This window comes from Apodemus sylvaticus, chromosome 1, assembly GCF_947179515.1.
Source record: "Apodemus sylvaticus chromosome 1, mApoSyl1.1, whole genome shotgun sequence".
NCBI classification, from domain to species: Eukaryota; Metazoa; Chordata; class Mammalia; order Rodentia; family Muridae; genus Apodemus; species Apodemus sylvaticus.
The window spans coordinates 192,138,240-192,153,621 of NC_067472.1; the positions used below are offsets into that span (position 1 = coordinate 192,138,240).

Consider the following 15,382-nt stretch of genomic DNA (forward strand, 5'->3'; position numbering starts at 1 on the left):
TCCAGGTCCCTCCTCCTCAACCGGACTCCGAGCCCTTAGCCCCGCCTCCCGGGCCCGAAACCCCGCCCCTTCACGTACTGGCAGCTCTTTGCCCGGGGGCCTCCTAGAAGGATCGCGACAAGCTTCGTGCCGCAGACTGGGGTTCTGGGTTCCTTTCTTGCGCTGCTGTATCTCATACAGCAGCGGCCCTCGGGGCCTGGACCGCGCAGCCCCGCCGGCGCCCTCCTGGACCGGCAGTGCGGGGGCGTGCTGAGCAGGGGAGGCGTGGCCCGAGCCGAGGTGGTCTCGAAAAGGGGCTCCGCAGTCTCCGGGCCGGCGGCCGGTTCAGGTGGGCCCAGGTTGGGTTATATGGCGGCGTCGGGAAGATCGTAGGGTGGCGGGGTGCGGGGACAGCGCCCGGAGCGTGGCCAGGCTGAGTGGCGTAACCGCCTGTGGATCTGCCGGGGCGGAATCGGATCCACGCTGGGCTTCGCTGCTCGGGGCTGGGCTACGGAAGGTGCCTGCAGATCCTCGTACAGGGGTCCTTGCCTTCTCTCCGATGTACGGGTTAGAGAGAAATCCAGAGCTCGGAAGACGGGATGCTAAATGCTAGATTTCTCCGAGCTGGGCGGGAGTGGGAGTACTGGGTTCTTGGGTCTTGTAAGACGCAGAGGAAATTGGGGATCCAGACAGGACTCCGAAGGGTTCCTATGTACCCAGGCGGGTGGGGAATGATATAGAGGGTCGGTCTTGTAAAGGATTGTTTTTCTGGCAGGAAGATGTGGGTCGTAAATGGGAATAGAAGTACTTTTGATTTCAACATTAGCAAAAGGGGTGGGGTGGGGGGGCTTAATTCTCAGGTCCTGGAAGGAGGAGTGAGCTGGAGGCCTGGGTTCTCAAAAGTAGGAGATTCTACTGTCTTCAAAAGAGGAAGGGTTCTCGCTGGTTCTCACTGTGAGTCCTTCCTCCCCCCAGACCATGACACCAGAAGAATGGACGTATCTAATGGTCCTTCTTATCTCCATCCCTATTGGCTTCCTCTTTAAGAAAGCTGGTGAGTCAGGTTCCGTGTCTAGTGGAAAATTAGGGTGAGGGAGGTGGGGTGGGGAATCATCCCTCCCGAAGGTTCTAGGCTCATACTTTACCTTTTCCTTTCAGGACCTGGGCTGAAGAGATGGGGGGCAGCAGCTGTGGGCCTGGGGCTCACCTTATTCACCTGTGGCCCCCACAGTTTGCATTCTCTGATCACCATCTTGGGAACCTGGGCCCTCATTCAGGCCCAGCCCTGGTGAGAAAACTAGGCGATGAGAAAGGAAAAAAGGATGCAGAGGCACAGCAACCTGTTTCCTCTTCGGGTCTTGCCGTCCTTCCTCTTTAGTGTCTTGCTGTCTCCTGTTAATCTCATGTGTCCCTATGTCTTGGCCATTTTGCTTCCTTTCCCACCTTGTTCTGTATCTTCTCGCCCTTGTGGCTCTGCCCCAGTCTTCGACATCCATGCAGCAGAGTTTCTTTCTTCCTTCTTCCTTTTTTTTTATTTATTATTTTTTTTATTTTTCAAGACAGGGTTTCTCTGTGTACCCCCCCTGGCTTTCCTGGAACTCACTATGTAGACCAGCCTGGCCTTGAACTCAGAAATCCACCTGCCTCTGCCTCCCAAGTGCTGAAATTAAAGGCGTGCGCCACCACTGCCCAGTGTGGCAGACTTTTATAACCCAGTCCTGAGCTCTGGATCTTACAGAGGGCTAAAATACCTTCTTCAAGAAGCTTCTTTGAACGCCCGTCAATCCTTTCTTGTCTCTGGCTGAGCCTCTTCTGTCTCTGTCATCCACCACTCCTCTCACCTCTTCTCTTCTGTCTGAATGGGAGGGTGGGGGGGGGGGGTAATGAAGCCAGACTCGGGAGAAGGAAACAGAAGCTGAGGTCCCTGTACCCAACACTGTGACTTCCCGCCTCTGTCCTAGCTCCTGCCATGCCCTGGCTCTGGCCTGGACCTTCTCCTACCTCCTCTTCTTCCGAGCCCTCGGCCTGCTGGGCCTGCCCACTCCCACGCCCTTCACCAATGCTGTCCAGCTGCTGCTGACCCTGAAGGTAAGACTCAGGGAACACTGCCTCCGTTAGTCTCCCTGGGAGCTGGGAATCCTCCTGGCTGGCTCCTCCCAGGCTCTCTCTGAGTAGGGGGAGGACTAGGGAGTTTGATCTTTCACAAGCCCTAAGCTTGGGCCGTCCCTTCTCCCTGGGACAGAGTTCGCCTCTCACATCCTCTGGAGCAGGTCCCCACCTCTCCACTCATCGCAGGGTAAGGAGAGAAGCTGAGTGCTCTGTCACACGCCACTTGGCACCCCTCGTATATACCTTCCCAGTGTGCTCTGCCACCATGCTCTTTAGTCTGTAGCAAACCGTCCTCCAAGGAGGAAAATTACTCTGCAAAGAAGGTATCTGGCCCCAGGCCACGAAGCTGGGACAAAGTGCCGCTTTGGTTTTTCATTTCTGAAACAGAGACTCATGTAGCACCCTATGTTGGCCTCGAACGAAGAAAAGATGACGTTGAGCTTTTTGATTCTGCCTCCAGCTCTGGAGTGCCAGGACTGTGGGCATGCACTGCTGTGCCTGGTTTATAGGGACTCAAACCAAGGACTTCAATACACTAGGCAAGCCCTTGACCAAATGAGCTACATTCTTAGCCATGGGTCTGAATCTTAATCGCCTAAGAAAAGGGCAGGAAGTGACTGGGCCTCAGTCCCGATCCCGGACCACAACAGTCATGAGCTCTTGCTATGTTCTAGCTCCAGCAACATTGCCATGGGCAACTGGTTTCCTCAGAGTTCTGTGTTCTCACGGCAAACACGACATTAGGCAGAGATTGGTCAGCTGCGCGTTGGAAGCAGCGCCTTTTGCGTGTGTATGGAACTGCGCATGTAGATAGGAACAGGCTGGGCACTGCAGACTATGCCTGCCACGTCTGCCTGTTTTCAGAATAGCATGGGGTTGAGTGGGTAACAGAAGCCAGGCCACAGGGGCTCTGTTGCCCATGATAACCCCCCAGGGAGGAGTGTGTTTGTTTTGACTTCTGGGCCAGGAGACAGGACACAACAAATTTGCCATGGGTGCTGAGAGAACTGAGGTAGGATGGAATGAAATGGGTTGAGATAGGATCCTTTTATCAAAATAAAGCATGGGACTGCAGAGATGGCTCAGTGGTTAAGAGCACTGGCTGTTCTTCCAGAGGTCCTGAGTTCAATTCCCAGCAACCACGTGGTGGCTCACAACCATCTGTAATGGGATCTGAGGCCCTCTTCTGGTGTGCAGGCACAGATGCAGTCAGAATACTATACATAAACAATAAATAAATCTTTTCTTAAAAAAAGGTAAAGCAAGCCAGGCAGTGGTGGTGCACGCCTGTAATTCCAGTACTCTGGGAGACAGAGGCAGGCGGATTTCTGAGTTCAAGGCCAGCCTGGTGTACAGAGTGAGTTCCAGGACAGCCATGACTATACAGAGAAACCCTGTCTCGGAAAAACCAGAGAGAGAGAGAGAGAGAGAGAGAGAGAGAGAGAGAGAGAGAGAGAGAGTTAGTTTTGTCTCTGGCTAAAATAGGTTGAGTAGATCTGAAGGGGCAATTGGGACCCCCCTACCCCTACCTAGTGGAGTTGGAAAGGAACATAATCTCAGCTCTCTTAAAGGGGAGCTGGGAGGATCACAAGTTCAAGGCCAGCCTGAACAGGTTAGCATGTCTTTGTTTCAAGATATAAAAGGAGGGGAGAAACTGGGATGTGGCTCAGTGTTACAGTGCTTACATAATGTATGCAAGGCCCTGTGTCTGAGGACTAGAACAAGAAAGCAGGCAGGCAGGCAACCAAGCAAGCTGTGGAATTGTATGAAAGCAGAAAGGAAAAAGAGAAGGAGATAGAAGAGAAGAAGATTCTGGCAGCTCTCAGAGACTGAGCCACTATCCACAGAGTCTGGACCAAATTCCCCAGCGCATAGGGCTTTCTTGTCTGGCCACACTGGGAGAGGAAGTGCCTAACCCTGCAGAGACTTGATGTGCTGGAGGGGGCGGGGACAGACTGAGAGAAATGAGAGCATTTAGGATGTAAATAATTTCTTTAAAAAGGTAAGAAAAGAGTCTAGGACTGAGCCCCGAGGATAGCTGCCCACTAAAGGTTCCTTCTCCCATTCCTGATAAGCAGTGCCTGCCATTCGTGAGGTAGGACGTCAGCCCTACTCTTAGGCTGAGATGAAATGGATGTGAAGATGGACTGGGGACTCCAGGCAATTGCCTTCCTCTCTGTCCCCACAGTTGGTGAGTCTAGCCAGTGAAGTCCAGGATCTGCATCTGGCCCAGAGAAAAGAAATAGCCACGGGCTTCAGCAAGGAACCCACTCTGGGCCTCCTGCCCGATGTCCCCTCTTTGATGGAGACCCTCAGCTATAGCTACTGTTACGTGGGAATCATGACAGGTAAGTAGCCTGCCCAGCACTTCTGGGTCACCCTGTGCCTCACTACCCACAGTTCTGTTCCTGTGTAATGTCCCCAGCTCTGTCTTAAGCTACCTGTACTCTGTCAGCTACTTACTGTCCTATCCGAGCACATCTGTCTATTGTGGGAACTAACCCTGAAGGGCTGCCTCCTTTTCTCCTACTAGGGGGCCAGCTGGAGGGTTAAAGGATTCAGGCCTATGTAAGCCTGCGGCTTCTGCCGTCCATGGGGTAGATATTCATAACTCAGGATCTTTCAGTTTCAGAAAATTATCTTTTTCTGGGGGAGTGGGATGCTGGGCCCACAGTAGTGCAAAGATTGAGTGTTTGTGCCGGGCAAATGCTCAGGAACTGAGTTGTCTATCCTAGCCTTTTGGTTTGGGTTTGGTTTAGACAGGGCCTCACTGTATAGCCGATGCTATTCAGAAACTCTGTGTAGCAGGTGTCCTCAAAACCCATAGAGATCCTCCTGCCTCTGCCTCACAAGTAAAGTTTTTACCTTTTTGTTTGGTTTGGTTTGGTTTGTTTGTTTTTCGAGACAGGGTTTGTCTGTGTAGCCCTGGCTGTCCTGGAACTCACTCTGTAGAGCAGCTGACCTCAGACATGCAGAGATCTGTCTGCCTCTGCCTCCTGGGTGCTGGGATTTAAAGGTGTGCACCACCATAGCCATGTAACATTCTTATCTTGAGAACCTCTGTAGATAGGCCTTGGCCATTTGGTTGTCCTACCTTAGTTTGTTGGGTAAGTGACATTACAGGTGTATGTCACCTGAGCTGACTCAGAAAGTCATGATGGGTTTATTTGGTGCTAGGGACTGATGCCAGGGCATGCCAGGCGGGTTCTCTACCAGCTGAACTACATTGCTAGACATACCTCATAGGTGTTGGCTTTGTTCCTTTTGTTTTGAATGTTTTAAATGTTCTCTCTCTCTCTCTCTCTCTCTCTCTCTCTCTCTCTGTGTGTGTGTGTGTGTGTATGTGTGTGTGTGTGTGTGTGTGGTGTGTGTGTGTGCATGCGCTTGTGCATGCATGCTTTGGTGTGCATGTGGTAGTCAGAAAACTGCTCTGAAATTGGCTCTCGCCTGCCATCTTGTCAGGCCAGGGCTAGAACTCCCATGGTCACGTCTGTGTGTCTGCCTTTACCCACTAAGTCATCTTGCTTTGTTTAACTTGATTGATTTTTATATGTGTATGTGTCTGTGCTTGGCTGTCTCTGTGTACTCCATGTCACGATGCCCACAGAGGCCAGGAGAGGGAGTTGGATTCCCTGGCACTGAAGTTACAATTATAAAACCACCTAACATGTGGGTTGGGACCCAAACTTGGGGCTTCTGGGAGAGCAGTCAGCATTCTGCTTCTTTGTGTCTCCGGCCCTCTTTGTTTTCTTGGAGGCAGGGTCTCCCTGTGTAGATAATCCAGGCTGGTCTTAATTAAACTCAGAACCTGGCTCAGCCTCTCAGGGTCTTGGATTACAGGAATACACCGCCATGCCCGTCAGATTCCTTATTTGTTTCCATTGTTGTATGTGATACTGGGGATTGAACCCAGAGCCTATGCATGTTAAACAAATGTTCTACCACTGTCCTATATTCCTCAGCCCTGGTTTTCCTTTTGTCTGCTTTGTTGTTGTTGTTGCTGTTACAGCTTTATGGAGCTGTTATTCACCTGTGCATCCATTTTAAATGTCCCAACTCACTGGCTTTTATATATCCATAGACTTGTGAAACCATCACCAGTGTGTTTTTGCTCACAGAACAGCTTAGTCTTTGACAGAGCCACCTAACCTTTAGTCATCCTCACCAAACCTCTTCCGTCCCCGCAGACCATTGATTGACGTCTGTCTATACAGATGTCTCCTGTACACACAGTCATACTCGTGGTCTGTGGTGAACACGCAAGGGCCTTAGCATCCATCCCCTCCTTCACTCCCCATTGAAGCTTCATGTCGATATCCCATCATTCCTCAAGAACCTCAGCTCACTCCTCTCCCTGCTGGTCTCCCCTCTGCCACCCAAGTCCGCTCAGTATCCAGAAGGAGCTTATGAAAAGTGGTGAGGAAGCAGCTCTTCCCTGGAGGGACATCTACACTGGTTTCCTGGTATCTGTCCGCCTCGCTCTCTGCCTACCCTGTCTGACTCTGTTTCTCTCTCTGTCTGTCTCTGTCTCTATCTCTCTCCCCCCCCCCTTCCCTTGGCCCGTGTTTACCGGCGCTCCATGTCTCCCTTTCTCTGTGGTTTTGAGCTATTCCTTCCTGTTCACAAACCTCCCTCCTGTCCCCAACTCCTCTTACTCCCCCCTTTTTCCACCTCTCCATCCTGCGCCTTTCACTGCCCTCCTCCCCAGCAAGCTCAGATACACAGCATCCAACCACCTACTCCTTGCCACCCCCACAGGCCCATTCTTCCGCTACCGCACCTACCTGGATTGGCTGGAACAGCCCTTCCCGGAAGCCGTGCCCAGCCTGAGGCCCCTGCTGCGCCGCGCCTGGCCAGCCCCGCTCTTTGGCCTGCTCTTCCTGCTGTCCTCCCATCTCTTCCCACTGGAAGCTGTGCGCGAGGACGCCTTCTACGCTCGCCCGCTGCCCACCCGCCTCTTCTACATGATCCCGGTCTTCTTCGCCTTCCGCATGCGCTTCTACGTGGCCTGGATTGCGGCCGAGTGCGGTTGCATTGCCGCGGGCTTCGGGGCCTATCCTGTGGCTGCCAAAGCCCGGGCCGGGGGCGGCCCCACCCTCAAATGCCCACCCCCTAGCAGGTCAGGCGGCGGGAGGGAGGCTTCCCAAGACCCAGCAAGCCCCACCACCAAGGGTTGGCTCTGCCCCTAGTAGGGAAGGGAGCAGGGTGTAGGGCTACCAGCAGTGGTTGGCAACAGATTGCCCCCCTGGTGACTATCACCTGCCATCCCTGGCCGCTAGGGAAACTATGTGTTCCTGGTACCTACAGATTGCCCCTTGTTGCTAGCACTCGTCACCCCTCAGTATGGCTAATCGTCCTCTGTTGCTAGGGAAAGGAAAATGGCATCTTAGCAACTAAATGCCTACCCTGTGTTGCCATGGAAGAGTCACCCCAAGATTCAGGCTGTTCCCAGTTGCTAGAGATACTATCCTTCAGTAGTAGTGGATGCATCATCCGTTGCTAGGGAAACAGTTCCTTAGCAATTGAACAGCCCCTCTGCTGAGAATGCTACATCCCTAGCAACCATGGTTCCTTCCTTCCTGCTAAGAGCCCTGCTGTTTGTGGCTGTGGAATTTGCCCCCTGAACTGCCTGTCTTGCTTAGAGCCAGCAGCTCATTCCCACACAGCCCCTCCCGGTTGCCCTGTTTCTAAGGAGGTCGTGTCTTTGGCTGCTTTCTCCAGCTGTGGAGAGCAGCACTCTCAGCAACCACAGGTTGTCTTCCCCTGAGTGCTGAGGCTTTCTCTTTCCTGGTAAAGGTGCCCCAACCCCCAGCACCGTCATTGCTGGGAAAGTCACCAAACACTTTAACTGTAAGGTTCTTACTACTAAGGAAGCATTACTTCTTTTTGATAGGGAAATGGTATCCCTAGCAACCAGCAGTGAACCGAATCTCTGATTCTAGAATCCATTGTCAGCTTTCCTGCTGGGGAATGGGATGGCAGCCTCTCCTAAGTTGTAGACCACTCCTTGGTGGGGTTGTATCTCCCCTGGTAGTCACAACCTGCCATCCTGTCGGCAGTAATGGCACCCCCCCCCCCCATGTAACCTGATCGCCACTGCCCTGGTAACTATGGATGGATCTCCCATGGCTAGAGGGAGTGTGTCCCGCAGTGAAGTCAGGCACAGATTAAATGCTGTTTTAAATCGACAAGTCCCACTGTAAAGGGTGCCCTACCGCCCATGTCCAGAAGCCACTGGATGTTCACATCGGCCTAGCATCGTTCTCTATAGCTGACAGTGTTGTATCAGAGATCTGAAAAACCTCTGATATTTCTGGAGGTGACACTTCTCGAATAATCACAGGGACCTGGGAAGAGGCCCGTTCTGAAAAGATTTTTTTTTTCTGAACAGATTGGGCCTTGTTGCTAAGGAATGCCTTTTCCCTAGCAACAGAGATCATTGAGAGTCACAAGACCTAGACTATCTCCCTAGCAACAGTGAACCACCTTTTTGAGTGGATACTTTGCTGGCAGCTGCTCTGCCCCACAGTTCAGAAGGGACCATACTTGGAAACTACTCCCAGTATTACCGAGCTTGGTTGCCAGTAGAATGTGATAGCTTAGCAACCAAAGCTCTCCAAGGATTTTTGTGGCTGTATCGGGCCCTACTAGTTACCAAGAGCACCCCACTATTAGTGAGTTGTGCCCCACCCACCCACCACCCACCTACCTCCCTCTGGCCTATCCTCCCCAGCCAGAGAGGGAGCCATCGCCTGTCCAGAATCCCCTCTTTAGCGTCCATCGGGCTGGGACAGAAGCAGGTGTCAGGAGGGGCCTGGCTGAGCTGCATGTCTGTCCCCACCCTCATCTCCACTCCCACCCCACCCCCCAGTCCGGAGACTGCAGCTTCCCTGGAGTATGACTATGAGACCGTCCGTAACATCGACTGCTATGGCACAGACTTCTGCGTGCGTGTGCGGGATGGCATGCGGTACTGGAACATGACCGTGCAGTGGTGGCTGGCACAGTACATCTATAAGAGCGCACCCTTCCGCTCCTACGTTTTAAGGTGAGGGAGCCCACCAGGTATCAGAGAGCTTGCGGAACTTTATCTGCCAGTATGTCCTGTGGTAATCTGGGGCTTCTCTAGCTGGGCCCAAAGGCCCAGTGCTTATGGAAACTATAGTTTCTTGGGCCTTCTGAGGTAAATCCTCTGGGCCTACCTCATTTAAGAGTAATCCACAAATCATTCTTGAATCCTAGAAATTGATAAGCTCTGACGTCAAGCTACTGGTATCTTTAACCCCTGGGCTGTTTTAACAGATCTTGTTTGTTTTTAGATAGAGAGCTTCAAATAGGCTAGGCTGGCCTTAATCTAGATTGGTAGCCAACTATGACTTTCAAAACTGTCTTTGTGGAGCAGCTGTGCACTACCACGCCTGGCTTGTAGATTTTTTGAGATAAGATCTCAAAGTGTAGTGCTGACTGTTCTGTACCTGTTATATACACAAGACTGGTCGCAAACTTCAGCTCCCTTCCTGTCTCTGCCCCCTTAGTGTTGGGATTTCAGATTTGTGACACCATGCCTGGCCAACTTTGTTGGGTTTTTTAAACTGTTTTTTTTTTCCACCCACCTTCTTCCCATTTTACTCAAGTGTCTGCAGAACAGGTCTCTGCCACTCAGTGGTGCCTTCAACCCATCCAGTGGTCTGAGTGGTAGGACCTGCATACTAGGCCTCAATCTGACCAACTTTTAAATTGTTCATTTTTCTGGGGTTGTTTGTTTGTTTGTTTTTGAGCCAACACACAGTCCTTTCCAAGCTGCCAGGTATGATCAGTGGTCACAGAGATACCCTGATAAGTAACTAATGACCCCAGCACTTGGGAAGCAGAGGCAGGCAGATTTCTGAGTTCGAGGCCAGCCTGGTCTCCAGAGTGAGTTCCAGGACAGCCAGAGCTACACAGAGAAACTTTGTCTTAAAAACAAACAAACAAACAAACAAACAAACAAAAGCTTGTGTGTGGCTCTTGCAGAGGCTCCTATCTCAGTCCCCAGTGCCCACATCGGGGTTACAGCCCCTTAAAACTCCAGCTCCTAGGAATCAAACGCACTTTGTTCTGGCCTACATAGGCACTGTTTGCATCTGCACAGCTCCCAGCTTGGGTGAGTGTCCGCACATGAGTACATGCACACGCGCGCGCGCGCGCGCGCGCACACACACACACACACACATACACATACAATTAAAAATAAAAACTTTGTTTAAAAAACTATTCACTCAGAGTCAGGCATGGTGGCACACACACATTTAGAATCGCAGCACTCAGGAGGCTATCGCAGGAAGTTTGACATCTTTAAAAAAAAAAAATCAGTGATGCACACCAGGCACTGGGCTCCCATCTCCAGCACCATAAAAACTTTGAAGCAATCTGATCTGGCTCCGTAGTGAGAATGCATGGGTGTGTGTGGATGGCAGAGGTGAGGCAGGGCGTGTGTGGATGGCAGAGGTGAGGCAGGGCGTGTGTGGATGGCAGAGGTGAGGCAGGGGTGTGTGGATGGCAGAGGTGAGGCAGGGGTGTGGATGACAGAGGTGAGGCAGGGGTGTGTGGATGGCAGAGGTGAGGTAGGGCGTGTGTGGATGGCAGAGGTGAAGTAGGGCGTGTGTGGATGGCAGAGGTGAGGCAGGGCATGTGTGGATGACAGAGGTGAGGCAGGGCATGTGTGGATGACAGAGGTGAGGCAGGGGTGTGTGGATGGCAGAGGTGAGGCAGGGCGTGTGTGGATGACAGAGGTGAGGCAGGGCATGTGTGGATGGCAGAGGTGAGGCAGGGGTGTGTGGATGGCAGAGGTGAGGCAGGGCGTGTGTGGATGGCAGAGGTGAGGCAGGGCATGTGTGGATGGCAGAGGTGAGGCAGGGATGTGTGGATGGCAGAGGTGAGGCAGGGGTGTGTGGATGGCAGAGGTGAGGCAGGGGTGTGTGGATGGCAGAGGTGAGGCAGGGGTGTGTGGATGGCAGAGGTGAGGTAGGACGTGTGTGGATGGCAGAGGTGAGGCAGGGCGTGTGTGGATGGCAGAGGTGAGGCAGGGGTGTGTGGATGGCAGAGGTGAGGCAGGGCGTGTGTGGATGGCAGAGGTGAGGCAGGGGTGTGTGGATGGCAGAGGTGAGGCAGGGGTGTGGATGGCAGAGGTGAGGCAGGGGTGTGTGGATGGCAGAGGTGAGGCAGGGGTGTGTGGATGGCAGAGGTGAGGCAGGGGTGTGTGGATGGCAGAGGTGAGGCAGGGAGTGTGTGGATGGCAGAGGTGAGGCAGGGGTGTGTGGATGGCAGAGGTGAGGCAGGGGTGTGGATGGCAGAGGTGAGGCAGGGGTGTGTGGATGGCAGAGGTGAGGCAGGGGTGTGTGGATGGCAGAGGTGAGGCAGGGAGTGTGTGGATGGCAGAGGTGAGGCAGGGGTGTGTGGATGGCAGAGGTGAGGCAGGGGTGTGTGGATGGCAGAGGTGAGGCAGGGGTGTGTGGATGGCAGAGGTGAGGCAGGGGTGTGTGGATGGCAGAGGTGAGGCAGGGCTTGTGTGGATGGCAGAGGTGAGGCAGGGCTTGTGTGGATGGCAGAGGTGAGGCAGGGCTTGTGTGGATGGCAGAGGTGAGGCAGGGATGTGTGGATGACAGAGGTGAGGCAGGGGTGTGTGGATGGCAGTGATGAGGCAGGGATGTGTGGATGGCAGAGGTGAGGCAGGGGTGTGTGGATGGCAGAGGTGAGGCAGTGTGAGCCTTTGGATGTGCAGGAGGGAGGAATGTAGGGAGGGAGCTCTTCATCAGGCCTCACACTGGCTTTGAGGGCAGAAGCAGAGCAGAAATGAAGCCTGCTTCCCAGACAGTGGGTTGTCAGGTTTTCCAGAAAACGGGAAGACCTACCAGGCAGGAGTTGTCGGGCTGTGTAAAGAAGAAGGACATTAAGGTAAAGACTGGGATGTCCTCCTGGGGATCATTGGAGAGGCAGCCCGTAATGTGATGCTGGCACTCTAGGGAGAGGTGCTAGAGGTAGACACTGAAACCAAGCAAGGTTGGTTTCAGTGCTCACTGCACTGGGCAGGTGGCAGGGGACGAGTGGTTAAAGTAAGAGGGTTGTGAGTTCAAGGCCAGCCTAGATAACAGAGTGTGACATTATCTCCAAGCAACAACAATAAAAACAAAACCAACTCCCCCAGTCCACCCCACCCCCCCCCAAAAAAAACATGCTGATGATATGGTTTAACTGTAAAGGCATTTCTGCCAAGTGCCATGGTGGACATTGGTCATCTCCAAGACCTACCAAGGAAGGAAAGAACTGACTATAGCAAATTGTTCTCTGAACAGTAAACATAATTCACGGCACACAGGAGCTCTCTCTCTCTCTCTCTCTCTCTCTCTCTCTCTCTCTCTCTCTCTCTCTCTCTCTCTGTCTGTCTGTCTCTCTCTCACACACACACACACCACACCACACACCACACACACAGATGAATAAATGTTAGAAGAGTGTGGGCTGGGGATGTTTGTAGCGCAGTTGGTAGTAATTGCAAGGAGTGGTGTATATATGTAATAATACCACTTGGAAAGTGGAGACAGGAGGATCAGGAATTGGAGGCAAGCTGGACTACAATGGAAACCCTGTCTTAAAGACATTGAGTGTTACCAGTTATAGCTGAAACTATCGAAACCCTGGGGATCAGGTCAGGTCAAAGCCCAGGGCACCTCAGTATTTTGATAATTTATTTTCAATCAGCAGTAATTATGCTACACCCTCAGGGGACATCTGGCAACATCTGGAGGCCTTTTTAGTTTCCAGGTCCCCAGACATACCCAGGCAAGCGCTTCATTGCTGTCTGAGTTAGGGTTTCTATTGTCATGATAAAACACCACCATTAAAAGTAGCTAGAAGAAGAAATAGTTTCCTTCAGCTTACAGTTGTCAATCATGGAAGGAAGTCTAAGCGGGAGCCTGGAGGTGGGAGGGGAGCGGAAGGCAGCCGTGGAGCAGTGCTGCTTACCGGCTTGCTCCCCATGGCTTGCCCAGTCTGCGCCCTAGACTCACCTATCCAGGGGGAGCACTGCCCATAGCAGGCTGGGCTCTTCCATATTAGTCATCAAGAAAATGCTCCACGGACGTGCAGAGGCCAATCTGATGGGGTCATTTTCTCAGCTGAAATTTCCTGTCCTCAGGTGACACTAGCTGTGTCAAGTTGACCAAACAAAATTAAATTTAAAAAACAACAACAACAAAACAATACAGGACAACCACTAAACTACCCCCACTTCAGGAGACTTTTTTCCCCTCCTTATGGCGGAGAGATTTCCTTGACATTTACAAATAGAACTCAGATTGTGCAATAAACAAGGTTCACTTCTGGTTGCCCTGCTGCTTCTCATCCTAATCCAGTCAGCATGGTTCTGTCATTGCAGAGAGTTTCTATGTCAAGAGAGACAAGTCTCTAAGCAGGAAAAGAACCCATGGGCTCATGGTCCTGCCAGGGTTTCTGGTCTGTTGGAGAATGTAGTAGAGAACGAGCCACTCTCTGGTCTCCTTAGCAGAGAGTCAGAGCCTGAATTTGTGGACTGAAAAGTTAGGGAAGTACGTTTTGGAGCGATGGTTCAGTGGTTATGAGCACTTCCTGCTCTTGCAGAGGATCTGAATTTGATTCCCAGCACCCACATGACAGCTCACAACTCCAGCTCCAGGGGAGTCCTCTTCTGGGCTGCAAAGGTATCGAGCACGTACAAGGTACCTAGACATCATACACACAGGCAAAAAAACTCCAGAGCATTGATCGTCCCAGTTCCAGGGAATCTGATGCCCTCCTCTGACCTCCCAATGCTGGCCGTGCAGACTGCGCACTCATGGACATTTAAAAATGTAATTATTAAGAAGCTGTCTCGGCATGTTAGGGATGCAACTTAGTGCTGCATTATTGCCTGGTGCGTGCAGGGTCCTGAGTTCAGTTCCCAGTGACAGCCATAGCCTCGTTGGCTTTCAGGATGCAGGAAGGAAGGAAGGGTGGGCGTGAACTCCTCTTGGAGTCTGAGGGAGAAGGGCTGAGCTGTGCTCCTGGGTTTGCGGAAGGGAGGCGTGAGGTGGTGAAGACTGACGCTTGAGCCTGCTGTGTCCTGACTCGATGTCTTCCTCCAGGAGTGCCTGGACCATGCTGCTGAGTGCCTATTGGCATGGCCTCCACCCTGGCTACTACCTAAGCTTCATGACCATCCCGCTGTGCCTGGCTGCTGAGGGCTATTTGGAGTCAGCCTTGAGGAGACGCCTGAGCCCCGGGGGCCAGAGAGCCTGGGACTGGGTGCACTGGTTCCTGAAGATGCGGGCCTACGACTACATGTGCATGGGCTTTGTGCTCCTTTCCATGGGCGACACGCTCCGGTACTGGGCGTCCATCTACTTCTGGGTCCACTGTGTAGCCCTGGCCTGCCTGGGGCTGGGGCTGCTTTTGGGTGGGGGCAGCCCCAGCAAGAGGAAGACACCATCCCAGGCCACCACCGGCCAAGCCAAGGAAAAACTCCGGGAAGAGTGAGCTAGCCCTGCTGCACTGGCCTGCCGTCTAGTTCAAGCTTTTCTTGGGAATTTCATGAACCAGGCTATCTTTTTGTCCTTTACCCGGCAAGCATCCCTTGTTTGGCTAAGAGCCTGGAGAGGATTCCCTCTTCCCAACCAATTCTTCTGCCTTCAATTTAAAGCGAGGGTATCGTTCTCCTGAGTTCTCTCAGCATCTTGACCTTTTCAAACCTTCCTCTGCGACGTCAGGGTATTACTGTCCCTATTAATCTCTGCAACAATCTTCAGATGTTCAGAAAGCCACACTTCCCAAAATGCCCTTGCAGGGACCAGTGGTCATCTAGAATCTTAGACAGACTCCCAGTGGGTCCCCAATATTGGGGCAGGGACTTCAGGGCCAGGTTCTGGGAGAGGGGAGGGGTGTCCTTCTTGTTTTCCTCTTTGCTTTTATCATCAAACCAGTGTTTCAGAGACCATGGTCTTACGCATCCTGAAGGAGAAACCGAACTGTGCAAGAGAAAAGCCCCAGGGGAACACACCCTTACAGTAGCTTCTGTCTGGGCCATTTCTGGACTCCCCATACAACCTACCACTCAGTGTCACCCTTGGCCTGTGACAGGTCAGAATGTATAAACCTTTCCCAATAAAGTGTTACACATGCATCTGTTTGTGAGTATAACTGTAGGCGACAAACCGAAGACACATTGGCCCAGAATGCCGGTGTGGCATATTGGGGGGGGGGGGGGGAGTGAGGGTCCTTGCTGCCACCAAGTTTGGCAGGCTCA

General features: G+C 52.5%; 1 protein-coding gene across 2 annotated transcripts; it reads left to right on the top strand.

Annotated features, from left to right (window-relative positions):
• The first annotated feature begins 25 nt into the window (after positions 1–25).
• On the top strand, positions 26–15,259 carry Mboat7 (membrane bound O-acyltransferase domain containing 7). 2 transcript variants are annotated; one of them, XM_052170329.1, is made up of 8 exons: positions 26–328; positions 955–1,033; positions 1,138–1,267; positions 1,941–2,067; positions 4,277–4,436; positions 6,847–7,207; positions 8,960–9,136; positions 14,226–15,259. In XM_052170329.1, exons 2-8 carry the CDS (start codon positions 958–960, stop codon positions 14,614–14,616), a joined length of 1,422 nt encoding a protein of 473 aa, XP_052026289.1. In that variant the 5' UTR covers positions 26–328; positions 955–957; the 3' UTR covers positions 14,617–15,259. The 2 variants fall into 2 exon arrangements, with proteins under 2 accessions (XP_052026289.1, XP_052026291.1); XM_052170331.1 differs by lacking the exons at positions 26–328; positions 955–1,033; positions 1,941–2,067 and having other exon boundaries at positions 1,154–1,267.
• Positions 15,260–15,382: the final 123 nt, after the last annotated feature.

Coding starts and splice junctions, on each gene's coding strand:
- Mboat7 (XM_052170329.1), top strand. CDS start 958: ATGACACCAGAAGAATGGACGTATCTAATGGTCCTTCTTATCTCCATC. Junction 2,068..4,276: donor AGCTGCTGCTGACCCTGAAG/GTAAGACTCAGG, acceptor CTGTCCCCACAG/TTGGTGAGTCTAGCCAGTGA. Junction 7,208..8,959: donor AAATGCCCACCCCCTAGCAG/GTCAGGCGGCGG, acceptor CCCACCCCCCAG/TCCGGAGACTGCAGCTTCCC.